Below are 13,302 nucleotides of genomic sequence, written 5' to 3'. Positions count from 1 at the left end.
TGGGAAACATAATTTGCAGCATATTAATGATTGAGCTATAGAGAGAAATTAATTTCTTTTAAGTTCGAATACCAGCTAACTTGTTAGCCAGTGCTAGCAGCTATCGACTAGCGTCCGCTGGCTCTCTGGGGAACCCTCCCGATTGTCCCCCGAACAGCAAATAGAAACCGGGGAGCTTGTAAAGCTCTCAGCGAACCAGATCCAATGCGTGGGATGATGGGAACTCAAAGCAGCCCCGTCAAGAGCTACGATTATCTCTTGAAATTTCTTCTCGTGGGAGACAGCGACGTAGGGAAAGGAGAAATCCTGGAGAGTTTGCAGGACGGATCTGTCGAGTCTCCATACGCCTACAGCAGCGGTAAATGTCTCTTATTCACTCCGTCAGAGGTGCTAGATAGGAGAGCTCGACATAAATTCAATGTGTGTGGTTTCAGGGATTGATTACAAGACCACCACCATTCTGCTGGACGGTAGACGGGTGAAATTAGAGCTCTGGTGAGGCCTCGGCATCACTAAATGACCAGTTTGTAGGTGTTGTAGCTTCGTAAAAATGCCTCATCTGTGCCTTCAACAGGGACACATCTGGCCAAGGGAGATTCTGCACCATCTTCAGGTCTTACTCTCGTGGAGCACAGGTAATCCCGAAAGCAGTTTTAACTTGTTTCTTAAAAGGTTTAAATATTTACCTGCAAAATAGATAATGCAGCTAAATGCATTACATACAAGCGCTTTTCTCATGCAACATGGTGACTGGCCTCACTTCTGAAATGCTGGTGTGGATTTGGTTTCATGTCTGACGTCACCACTAAAGCTGCGCAGGTAAAGTTGGTTGAAAGTTGTGGGTAAAAATAAGAGGTTTTTTCTCAAATTTGAAAGTGACAGGAACCTAGCAGCAGGTAAATGACACACTTGGAAGCATTTGTTTAAAAGCTGAAGCATGCCTTTTCACACAAATGTAGTTTTTGCAGATTATTTATATTTCTCCATCCTTATTCCCGGTGAGATCCCGTGCATGTTAAACCTCTTTATATGATTTTTCTTTTCTGTACAGGGCATCCTTCTTGTATATGACATCACCAACGGCTGGTCGTTTGATGGGATCGATCGATGGATCCGGGAAATTGATGAGGTAATCGCCTTAATCCATTTATAGTTGACAGAAAAATAGTATGTGAAAAATATGTACTGATACTGAAAGTGCAGTGGCTTGCTAACATTTTCATTCTCATTGAATTTCTCCCACATTACAACTACAGTCAATATAATTTATTGGTATTTTTGTGCTACATCCATACCAGTTAGTAAATACTTGTGACGTAGAAGAAGCAATGTTTTAGCTCAGAGCTAAACCATTCATACTTTAGAACAGCCTAGTCAAAGTTCAGACCCAGTTGAGAATCTGTTGCATCAAATCAGGGGTGCTGAAGGTAATTGCGTGATAGACTTTTCAGATTTTTATTTGTGAAAGATTTTGAAAGCTGGGTTTCCCAGAGTGTATTATAAGCCTGGCAGGCCACCAGGCTTAGCATAGCTTATTTATTTTTTTTAAAAATTGCATTTTTTAAGAGCTTATAGTTGGTTTTCAGGTATTCATCTTAAAATCTTTCAATAACACATAATTATTAAGTGATATTTTCAAGTTTCCTGTCAACTTTAAACATTTTTTAACTCAAAAACACAGTGGACCTCTGGATAGAATGACTGCCTTAGCACCCACCCCCCAGGCTTAGCAAGTTTTCTGGGGGAAACCTTGGAAAGCATGAATCGCTTTCCTTCCTTTTTACCTTTAAACGTTATTTCATGATGATTAGTCACAGAAATACAAGACAAGAAAATCAATTCCTGTCTTTGGGTGTTGCTTGACACATTTTTGGACAGTATAAGGGATGAGAACACCTTATCAAGAGATTGTATCATCCACACTATCCTGGTCTGGTATTAAGCCTCAGCTCAGAAGACAAGTGGAGGTTTTTTAACATGTAGCTGAAGAAGAATCATAAGAGGATTTTGTTTTCCCTCAGCATGCTCCCGGCGTTCCCAGGATCCTTGTAGGAAACCGACTTCACCTGGCATTCAAGCGCCAAGTGCCGACAGAGCAGGCGAGGGCTTACGCCGAAAAGAACAGCATGACCTTCTTCGAGGTCAGCCCTCTCTGCAACTTCAACGTCATCGAGTCGTTCACAGAGCTGTCGCGTATCGTGTTGATGAGGCACGGCATGGAGAAATTCTGGAGGCCCAACAGAGGTGAGTCAGCGGAGCCGGTTCTTACCTTTATCTTCCTAAAGGTAAACTGAGACAGAATAAATAACTTAAAAAATGTATTTCCAGTTTATTCTTCCAATTATCTAAAAGCTGAGTCCTCCTTTCCTTATACTCTCCACTCAGTTTTTGTATTTTTTATTTCTACTTTTTTTCTTTATTTTTTTCTCTTTTTTTTTCCCCTCCCGGTTTTCTATTTCTCTTTCTTTTTATTTAAAAAGAAAGAAAATATAAAAGAAATAACTTTTTTATTCTTTTTGTTTGTTTTTTCTCTTTTTTTGACCTCCACTTAAGAGTAAAAAAGAAATAAACTTTTTTTGCTTGTTTCTTTCCTCCACCAACACATACATTTTTAATAGTTTTTACTTTTTTTTCCCCTCAGTCTTCAGCCTTCAGGATTTGTGCTGCCGATCGATCGTCTCCTGCACGCCGGTCCACCTCATCGACAAGCTGCCACTTCCTGTCGCCATCAAATCCCACCTCAAGTCCTTCTCCATGGCCAACGGCATGAACGCCGTCATGATGCACGGACGCTCGTACTCGGTCGCCAACAGCACGGCGTCTGGTGGCAGCGGTGGCGGAAGCAAAGCCAACAGCCTGAAACGCTCAAAGTCCTTCAAAGCTCCACAGAGTCCTCCGATGAACTCGTCCTCCTCTTCTTCATCCTCCTCCTCTAAAGGCAACTGTAAGATCTCATAGTGAAGCAGGGCAGAGATATTTGCCCCATCCCCTCGCCCCTCATTAGGGCAGATATTAAAGCTGTTGCTCCAAGACGTCACAAGGCCGAAGACCGTGTAGAGCTCCCAGCTGCCAGAAATGAAAACAGATATTAACTTATTTGATGTTCAGGAATCAAGCTGGACTAGGACTGGTTTCTGTTCTCCTTGCTCTCGCCGGCGCCATCTTGTGGATGCTCGATTACCTGTTCTCTATCAAGGCGGGGAGGATTTCCTGGGGATCAACTAATGTGAATCAAGGGTTATCTCTCACTAGTTAACACTACAGATGATTCTCTTCTGTAAGGAAAAAACAAGATTGTTTACTGGTATTTAAAGCTGGACTTGAAGTTATGTATGTGTGTATATATATATATATATATATACATGTGTATTTGTGAAGCAGTGATTTTCATGTAGAGGAGCTTCTCATGTTTGTTTTGTCTCGAGTGTTTTGTGTTTTATGGCCTTTTTGTACAGGGAAAAAAATGTTGCTTTGCTATTTATTCAGAACATTTTGTTTGAAACATTTTAAAATATGCTAATGAAGTGGAGTTAAGGAGGAACAGATTTTAAACAAAAGCTCTTGTTTTCCAAAACTATTGATTCGGGTCTGGGCTTTTTAAACCTAAATTGGATCTGCCTTGTTGTGTAACTGTTTTAACTATCGACAGCATGGTTAGTTTTGTTCTCTGCTCGGCTCTTATTAAAAACAGAACTTGTACAAACGAGCGCACTGATCGTCGTGTTTTCACTTTCAGATTCATTCATGTTGACATTAGCTACAGGAGAATTTTGTTTGCTTTAGGATATTGTGAGTAATTTTCAGTATAAAACAAAATCTGACAGCTCATTTGCTGTGGCCATGTGAAGTGGGAGCCAATTGGAAACGCTGCAAAAACAAATATTTGCCAAGTATTTTTGGTCTGGTTTCTAGCTCAAACATCGATGTGAAACAATCTGCCAGTAAAACTAATATTAAGGAAGTTTTGCCTTAAGCTCCTATATCTCCAATATAAAGGAATACACTTTTTGCACTAGAAACGAGACCAAAAATACTTTTAAGATTTTGTGTTTTTGCAGTGCAGTCACTTAAAAGTTGTTTTTTTATTTACATTTTTACAGTGGTTGGTCTTTTCTAGAGAACATATTCTTAATGTATCAAACAGGGTACATAATATGGAACAGTAATTGTATAATTTAGTTTATTTAGAGTCATGGACAATCTCAAGTTCTTATAGTAGATTAACTTTGTTGATCTACTGACACTAAAATGTTAAATAAAAATGTCTATCATTATTTAGGTGCTGTTATTTCAACCTGCTTGCTGCTCCCTAACAGAGTTTGCCAACTGTGATTTGAAAACACCATTTCTAACAAGCAGTGTCTCTTTAGATTCTCCCTCCTTCCCCGTTTTTATGCCGGGGTTTGGGATCTGAAACATTTGTCTTCGTAAATGTGGGACAATTGTCTTTCGTTCAGTCAGCTGACCAGCAGTTGTGGAGGAGCTCTGGAAATCTTCAGTCACTCCAGTACTTTCTCTGCAATTTAATGATTTGAAACCTCGATCTCATCAGAGCCCAGCCCATGTCGACTGCATAGATTAAATGGTTTAAATGCAGTTTGTCATGTCTTGAAGCGTAATGTTCTACAGGCAGGGTGAACATTGAAACATTTTTTCTCTGTACTGCAAGAACAACTAAATGGCATTTCAGAGTCTATTTTGTTTTGCAAGAGGTAAAATTTAAATTAAAGTCAACATGCAAAATGTTTGAAATGACCATCAGACACATTATAAGATATGTAGAAAAACTGAATGTTCATTTGTTTTATGAGTCAACTAAGTAGCAGATTCTCATGTTTATGTAAATTTATTTATTTTCATTCCAGCTTCCTCATGGTTGTGTGTGGTAGTAGAGCATGTCCCCATGGTTCCTCTTTAGAACAATAGCCTACAAAAACACAGTCATACACAGTATTTTTAGTGTAGTTTCTAGTGCATATATCTTAGTACCCTTTAAGTAAGAGTAAACTAACTTTTCAGTAAGATATATGAGCTTAAAACTATTGTTTTAAGTCAATAACTCCTTAATATTGATTCAAAAAAATAGTTCAATTGGCACTTACAAAATGGGAAAAATGTCTTGCTAGAGCTGAAATAATCTGCTAGTGGAAGTGGTATTTATTTTTAAATCAGCATTAAGGAATTCTTACCTTAAAACAAGCTCTCATGCCTTGCTGAAAAGTTACTTGTAAGTTAGTTTTTCCTCAAGATATTTGCACTAGATACTGCACCAAAAAGACTTGGTAAGACTTTGTGTTTCTGCTCTGCAAACGCCCTCATGTAAACATTCAATAAAGAATAAGAGAGTGGTGTGTCTCAAAGTTTGCCACAATTTGTTTTCTTGTGGTCAAAATCACAAGGAAATATAGATTTTACTTCCAAGTATGTATTAGGTATTGTGCTTTTACGCAAACATTTATCAGGGCCCACCGTGGGAATCGTGGGAGTAATTTCCCTCTCCTTTCCTTTTGTCCAGCCCAGGGACTGGCTGGTGTTGAAGTGCATTAAAAACCTGTGGGTGTGGGGGAGCTGATTTGATTAGCTGCTCCCTCGGCATTGGCCAGTTCGGGATAACCGGGGGGCTCCATCGCCGCGGAGCGTGAATGCGGGGCGGTCAGAAGTCACCGAAAGGTTGCAGGGTCACTGCCAATGAAAAGATGAGCAGGAAGGAGCGGCTTGTGTGGGGAGGCGGGGTGGTAGCTGGATCTGCAGCCCGGCTCGGCAACAAAAGATGAGTCACACCCTGCTGAAAATGGGGCTCTTTACGCCTTCCCACCTGGCCGAGGCATCTCTGAGCCGAGCGCCAATGAGGCCCGGTGGTAAACTGACCCATGTCTAGACAAGAAGAGAAGGGCGCAAACGACGTTGTAGTGTTGGACATGATGCGACACGCCCTCTGCTTGGCCTTTCAAGCTCCCTGCCTCGAGGGCCTTTTAGCGTGTCTATATATCTGAGTGTGTGTATACAAGTCCGTAGATATATAGATATTTATCTACATCTAAATGCAATTTTCCCATTAAAACGGGCATCGTCCCTTTCTATTTAGCAGCAGTTTGCAGCGTGGCTCCACTTGTCTTTGATGTTTTTACAATGTTTGTCCAGTTGCGTTGCTCACGGTGTTGCTTCATAAAAGTTTCCGACTCAGGACGGCCGTGGGGGCGGTCAGAGAGGGTGGGGGGCTGCCCTTTCCACCTCCATTCACACTCTGAAAGGCTGCAGCCGTCTCTCTCTCTCTCTCTTTCTCTCTCTCTTCCATTGTGGATAGCTGTTTGCGTCCTTCGTTCGTTTCCGAAGGTGAATTTTGCTCTTTGTTGCTCCAGACCTTGATTATTTAGGGGGGATATTTTAAAGTAGGCAATTAGCATGCGCTCGGGCGAATACTCATTAAATCTCACGGGCTGTAAAACTGGAACTAAGTCGGTTTTCCCTCAACAAAGCATACAGATATATTTAACAATCTCTATTATTTGAGACCCGAAGGAGGGATGGAATTACTCGTTCAAAGGAGCAAAAATGCCTGAGATCCTTCTCCAACTTTTTCAAGTCAGGCATTCAAAGGACAAAAGGTGGCAAAGCAAACCGCCCTTCAGATGGACACGCGTGTTTTTGTTGGTGTTCTTGATTTGCGATTTTCTCGACTTTTCCTTGACTGCCAGTGTGACAGGAGCCACGGCTGAGCACGAAGGGTTTTGTCCCAACAAGCTCAACACCAATCTTTGGGTTGATGCACAGAGCACCTGCGAGAGGGAATGCAGCTTGGATGAGGTGAGACCCTAAAAAAAAAAGAGGCCAAACAGAGTGGAGAGGATGTGGGGTAATTCAGATGAACGAATGAACTATTAGTTTTCTGTACTGCACAGTAAAAAACCCGAGAGTGAATGGAAAACGCATAGTTGTTGTGTTTAACATTTTTTTCTCCTCCAAAGCTCAGGCGAAGTGGTGTAGTTATTACACTGGATAATGTGGAACATTCAAACCTTAAAGCACCTCTTGCAGGTGTCCAGAGCTGGCTGAGTTATAAGCAAACTTTGCGACCGCTTTAGACTAAATCCCAAAGTTTGTTGTTGATGGTCTAAATCATTGGCTCAATTATTCCAACAGTAATCATTGTGAGTAATAAAAAGATGACAAGTTATTCTGAGAAGTACTCTCTCTCTATATATATATATATGGGCGTGTGTGTATATATATTAGAATTTTTAAAAATAAATCCAAAATGTGTTTATTCAAACTGTAATCCATGAAAACAGAGGCACTTTTATCGTTGACCTCAGGAAACTTGAGTGTAGCGGGAGGACATTGGAAAATTGGATTATGACAAGGCTTCCAACACTATCTGAACTTTAGCATCTTGGACAGGCATGGGCATCTAGGGGTGAGATCATACACAAACATTTAAATAAAAATAAGATTTTAAATGTAATTTCTCCTTTAGTTACACAGTTTTTCAGAAGTTCAGTGTGGTTTGCCACAGATGTTTTGGTTATATGTAACTAAGAGAAAAAAGAGTCTACAGCTAAGAGGACAGTTTCATAGGCTACTAGAAAAATCAGATGGACATTTACAAAGTAGACCTCAGTTCATGTAGCTTTGCGTATATTCATGGTTTTGTATTGGTATATTTCCATTTCTTCCTAAGAATCAACGCTTTTTGTAAAAGTTTAGCAGTGGGTCTTTGTGCGAAGTTTTAATGTCGTTTTACCTGTTGCTCTTTTTGGTTACTGTGCAATTAAAAAAATGTCAATCTTCTCTTGAATACTGAATGCATTTTTCCTTTCAAATGGCATAAATGACAATCTGAATTTGCTGCTTTCTCAGGACTGCGCTGAACATGAGAAATGTTGCACCAATGTCTGCGGGCTCAACAGTTGTGTTTCTGCACGTTTCTCCGATGGCACGCCTGCTCAGCCCGATGGTAAGGAAGGAGGTGCCGACGGAGACGCTGCCCCTGCCTCCACGGCTACCTGTGAGGGCTTCATCTGCAGCCAGCAGGGGGCAACCTGTGACATTTGGGATGGACAGCCTATCTGCAAATGTCAGGACCGCTGTGAGAAAGAACCCTATTTCACCTGTGCATCAGATGGCCTCACCTACTTCAACCGCTGTTACATGGATGCAGAAGCCTGTATCCGGGGAGTGACTTTGACTGTGATTCCTTGCCGCTTCTACCTTGCTGGTCCTCACACCAGTCCGTTGCCTCTTGATACTACAGTTTCTCCAACCACAACATCCTCGCAGGAAGACCCCATGCCCCCCACACTGTACTCAAACCCTCACCACCAGTCAATCTACGTTGGGGGCACCGTTAGCTTCCACTGTGATGTGATTGGAGTCCCCAGACCAGATGTGACATGGGAGAAGCAGAGTGAAAGACGTGAGCGTCTAGTCATGAGGCCGGACCAGATGTATGGCAATGTAGTTATAACAAACATTGGTCAGCTAGTTGTTTACAATGCCCAGGTCTGGGATACAGGCATATATACATGCATTGCAAGAAACTCCGTAGGAGTTCTCCAAGCGGATTACCCGTTGTCTGTTATTCGCAGAGCTGATGATGACTTTTCCGAAGATCCGGAGTTGCCTATGGGACGGCCGTTTTCTCCAGCCGATTGCCTTGCTGAAGTCGACACTAGAGTGTGCAGTGGGGAGCGTCACGTGGACTGGTATTATGACAGCAAGCTAAGCTCCTGCATGACCTTCAGCAGTGGCGGGTGCGACGACAGTCGCAACCGTTTTGAGACGTACGAGGAGTGCAAAGCGTCCTGTCAGAGAGAGGGGATGGGGATCTGCTCCCTGCCGGCGGTTCAGGGTCCCTGCAAAAACTGGGAGGCACGTTGGGCCTGGAATTCCTTACTGAAACAATGCCAGCCCTTTGCCTACGGAGGATGCCAGGGAAATGCAAACAGCTTTGCCACCAAAAAGGAGTGTGAGGCAAACTGTCCACAGCCCAAACGGAAACCGTGTAGAACTTGTCGGATGAGGGGGAAAATGATGCCCACCCTGTGCCGCAGCGACTTTGCCATAATCGGCCGGCTGACGGAGCTCATTGAGGACCTTGACTCCGGTTTGGCTCACTTTAGTCTGGACGAAGTCCTAAGGGACGAAAAGATGGGCCTGACTTTCTTCAACACCAAAAACCTAGAGGTGACCATAGTAAAGATTGACTGGAGCTGTCCTTGTCCCAACATCACTATGGACGAGAACCCCTTACTGGTGATGGGAATGGTGCAGGACGGCATGGCCATCATCCAGCCAGACAGCTACGTCAAAGCCATACCTGAACGCAGGCTCCGTAGGCTTCGTGATGCCATCAATAAAAACACATGTGAAACATTGTGAAGCTTGCTGGGACACAATGGTACGTTTAATTATTTCACAAATAAGTGACTACAGCCAATTTATTTAAGTAAGGAAGATCAGTTGTTTATATTCAGTCCAACAAAGGTTTTTATGACATTTAAGATATTGTGAGACAATTTACACAGAACTAAAATGCTATTTTATGACACATGTATTTTCTAATGGCAAATGAAAAAAAAAATCTGCTAAAATAGCTGCTAACCAAATTAATCATGTTGAGTAAATTCCATTATGTAATATTTAAAATAGGTCACTGTTGTGTATGACTGTACTTTATTTTATGTGCTCTTAAAAACTTGTTTGTGTGTATTGCCCCTCTAGTCATGTACTGTATATTCTAGGTTATCTACCTCTAAAAAGCACTTATGCTTAGTTACTAATATAACATTTGTCTTTCCTAGGATGATAAAAATAAACTTCATGTAAGTGTTCAACTGTACAGTACTCAACAGTTTGACATAGATAGAATAACAATTAAGATTGAAATAATGTGTGCTAAGTTATACAACGATTAAAGTGGAAATTAAGGCGTTTTGACCATTCTTCGCCTCAGAGATGGGTCACCGGGAAACCTCACACCAAACTCTCTTTCCTGAAGAGAAGGCATTTGTTGTTTGCTGGCATCTCCACCTAGACAAATTTAAAGCATTTTAAGTTTAAAAACTACATTTTGAGATAACTTTTAGAAAAAAAAACTGCGCCAGATCCCCTTATGAAATAGATACTTACAATTTTCTCTAGGAATAAACCATTTTTTTGTGCCACAGAATTGAGAAATGAGATATCCTTTAGTCCCCATTCTGGATTCCTGCAAGATTAAACATTATATATATAAAGAATAAAATAAATACAAAGTTATTGTTTGGGTTCTTTTAATATAAATTGCACAGCCTGCTTACTAGTCTTGCGGTGTACTAAGGTTTTAAAAAGTTACGGTTTAAAAAGCCCTGAATTTTTCAGCCATATAGTTCTCCTTCAATTTAAAGTCATTTAAATTAGACGTCAGATGTAGTCCTGGGGTGACTGTACTGCCGGTCAGCTGGCTGAAAGAAGGCTGCTATATTTTTATCTTGCTCAAAGACAAAATTAAATGCTCAAAAATTTAACAGTTGGCATGAATATTAATGGAGTCTCTCTCATTAAGGAGGCTCTGTTTTGACACTACATTTACCAAGCTACAAGCAGAACTTTCACTAAGTAGCCAACTGCAGGTTCGCAACAGGAGCTGAGAGTGAGACTAAGTACCGAGCTTTGAAAAGCATTAATTTAGCAGGCGCTTCTGTTACAAAAACATGTTCTACAAGGATCTAAAAATGTGAGGAAATGAAGTAGACTTTGCGGAGTATGAAGACCTGCGATAGGTTTGAAGGATGTGTGTTACTTTTGATGCACTTCCATTCTGAATAGTTCACGTATATTAAGATCAGTGGTATACAATTCAATGATTTCATCCAGTAATGTAACTTTTTATCATCTCACCATTTTGTTTTAAATTAACCAAATGGGAATAAAAATTTCAATGCTCCATGGGTGAGATAATTTCTAACCAAATTAATCAGAAAGTGGATCAAGAGTCATCAGTTCAAGAATCCACCATGGTGAGAAAAACATCTCCAGAGTTTTGCATGAAATCAAGTAGGGTCACTGCTGTGGTGTCCGAATTGAAGTTTCAGTGATTGATGATGATGAGCAAACAAAACCAGTGCATTTTTGTTGGTGCATTTATTTAAATAAACAACAGATCATCTTACCTTTGCCTTAGGCTGTAGTCAAAGTCCACGTTGCTTTGAGGGGTGATCTGGCCATTCACTGCATATGGCTGAGAGTATTAATCATTAGGAATCATGAGTGGATCTGATAATGGCATGAAATGTTTTTTGCTTACCCCGTATGTCAACAGAAGACCCTGTGGCTTCAGCAGCACTCCAGCCCCTCTGAATAATCCCTAGAAGAGAACAGTGAGGTCTTTAGGGCACCAGAACCACATCACATAAAATGGAGGCTGGAAAGTGGAAAACTACTAAAACCTTTTTGTTAGGAACTGCCTACGGTTATCATCTGAGGAGCTACGCATCTGAAGAGCTGTTACGTAAATACACTCAGGGGAAGCTTTATGCATGCTGCGTGTGCCTTCAGTATTTAACCAAACCAGGTCAGTTTATTAAAAGATGAATACCGCCATATAAATAAAAAGCTTTCTAAGCTGCAAAACACTCAATTCAAGACGCACTAAAAATAACCTCATCAGTTCTGACTGCTGGAAAATAATCTACAGAGGTTCATGTATAACCACTGAGTCATAACCTAAATTCTGCAGAAAAGAAAAGGTTAGAGTATTAGAAGTCTGTGTTTCACTAATCACTTCTCATTATCATAACTTTGACAAGTATTACCTGTACTTTCAATTGCAGTAATTTTCTTAAATCTACTAATTCGTCCACAACCAAAAGGCTCAGAAACAATGTGAAAATTTTCAAATCATAATATAGAATTAAAATAAATGACATCATGAGGTTTGAGTAATTTTGTAATTATCTCAATAATTCATAAAAAAAAACTAAAAACAGGATTTGATAGGTAATGGTAATATGAAATAGCTTGAATGCAAAAAGGGTTGCTTGGATGCAACTTTAGGTTATAATTATTATTATATTTCAGCTGCCACGCATCGAAACGCTACTTGCTGTCTGGCTGTCAATAATTAAACCTCCCTCTACCTGAAGACCACGCCTATTGATTCTGGTACTACACTGCCCTCTTGTGTGCAAATAATCTAATTACGAAATAAAAATCAATAACCGCCAAATGAGCCTAAATACTCATATCAGGTATTATATTTGCAGGTTTCGGACATTTTTAAGTTCAGTTCATGGTTTGTTTGTTTTTTGAAAATAACTAAAAAAGAGATATTTAAACAAAAGGCACTGTATAAATATGAGAGGAAAAAAAATAGTAGGTAATCATCCAAAATGAGATCTCAACATTAAGCAATGCAATAATAAAAAATGCATTTCAATGGTTTGCAATGGGAACGTTTTTGTTCTTAGAAACAAACGGGTCTATTTCTGTGTTATTTTGCCTTTTAGGCTAACTTGAACCAGCTGAGATTACTATTCTACTTTAAAATATATCCTTTGCTGTATTTAAGCTACATTTATTCAACACAGCCAACATACTTTGAGGAATGGTATGTCTATAGAATGTTTCGGGATTAAATATTAAGAGCCTGCATTTTTTTTTTTTTGAAATATGAAGCTAAAATAATTTGCCAAGCTGACCTCTGTGCAGGACAAGGGAGAAATATGGATCATGTTGATGTTGAGCACCAGGTCAAGGCTTTCAGGCGGAATCCCTGCCCAACCCTGATGAGGCCGAGAAGCATCCAGGTAGACGGCAGGCTTCACATTGTGCAGCTGGTAGTGAGACCTGTAGGCTTCTATGCTGAAAGCAGAACACAAAACATTTACTGTGAAGCATAAAGCACAGATTACCTCGACTAAAAATGGCTTTGAAATGTTATTTTAGACAGCTAACTAACACCTGTGCTTACCTGGCAAGAGACTGGCGGTCGTACTCAGACGGCTGCCAGGTGATATTTCTCAAAGTCTGTGCAAAGTGAAAGACATGCTGCCCGGTGCCAGAGGATATCTCCAGAGCCTGCAGGGGTCTCTCGGTGTTAACGCTGTCCTGGAGCACCGACAGAATAGGCTCCTTGTTCCTCTCTGCCGCGGCGGCGTTCAGCATCGTGCCAAAGCCCGGATTCAGGCGTCGAGTTATCGAGTAGAGTTTATGTAACCACTCCAGCTGGCCCAGTAGAGATGCACCCCACTCAATACACCCACGAATGTGTAGGTTTTACACTTCAACTCCCAACTTCCGCATTCGCATCACGTGCCTGAGCTA

General features: G+C 40.8%; 3 protein-coding genes across 3 annotated transcripts in view; 2 read left to right on the top strand and 1 right to left on the bottom strand.

Moving 5' to 3' along the window:
- LOC116720618 (ras-related protein Rab-40C-like) overlaps window positions 1-3,707 on the top strand; it is a 4,023-nt gene extending 316 nt beyond the window's left edge. Inside the window, exons 1-6 of the mRNA XM_032563981.1 lie at window positions 1-358; window positions 435-495; window positions 575-635; window positions 1,052-1,129; window positions 2,022-2,244; window positions 2,642-3,707. The exon at window positions 1-358 is cut by the window's left edge and continues 316 nt beyond it. Of these exons, the coding sequence (XP_032419872.1) occupies window positions 205-358; window positions 435-495; window positions 575-635; window positions 1,052-1,129; window positions 2,022-2,244; window positions 2,642-2,958 (894 nt within the window). The 5' untranslated portion in view covers window positions 1-204 and the 3' untranslated portion in view covers window positions 2,959-3,707. The remainder of the gene's footprint in view (window positions 359-434; window positions 496-574; window positions 636-1,051; window positions 1,130-2,021; window positions 2,245-2,641) is intronic.
- Window positions 3,708-6,462: 2,755 nt separating this feature from the next.
- Window positions 6,463-9,390, top strand: wfikkn1 (WAP, follistatin/kazal, immunoglobulin, kunitz and netrin domain containing 1). The gene is made up of 2 exons (XM_032564161.1): window positions 6,463-6,804; window positions 7,858-9,390. Exons 1-2 carry the CDS (start codon window positions 6,553-6,555, stop codon window positions 9,376-9,378), a joined length of 1,773 nt encoding a protein of 590 aa, XP_032420052.1. The 5' UTR covers window positions 6,463-6,552; the 3' UTR covers window positions 9,379-9,390.
- mettl26 (methyltransferase like 26) lies at window positions 9,376-13,285 on the bottom strand. The gene is made up of 6 exons (XM_032564159.1): window positions 12,950-13,285; window positions 12,678-12,840; window positions 11,285-11,344; window positions 11,151-11,218; window positions 10,129-10,207; window positions 9,376-10,029 (listed from the first exon to the last, which is right to left on the bottom strand). The coding sequence occupies exons 1-6, from the start codon at window positions 13,141-13,143 to the stop codon at window positions 9,973-9,975; spliced, it is 621 nt and encodes a 206-aa protein (XP_032420050.1). The 5' UTR covers window positions 13,144-13,285; the 3' UTR covers window positions 9,376-9,972.
- Between the last annotated feature and the right edge of the window lie 17 nt (window positions 13,286-13,302).

The sequence above is a fragment of the Xiphophorus hellerii genome, chromosome 5 (genome assembly GCF_003331165.1).
Source record: "Xiphophorus hellerii strain 12219 chromosome 5, Xiphophorus_hellerii-4.1, whole genome shotgun sequence".
Taxonomy (NCBI): Eukaryota; Metazoa; Chordata; class Actinopteri; order Cyprinodontiformes; family Poeciliidae; genus Xiphophorus; species Xiphophorus hellerii.
This window is presented reverse-complemented; position numbering and strand designations above follow the sequence as displayed.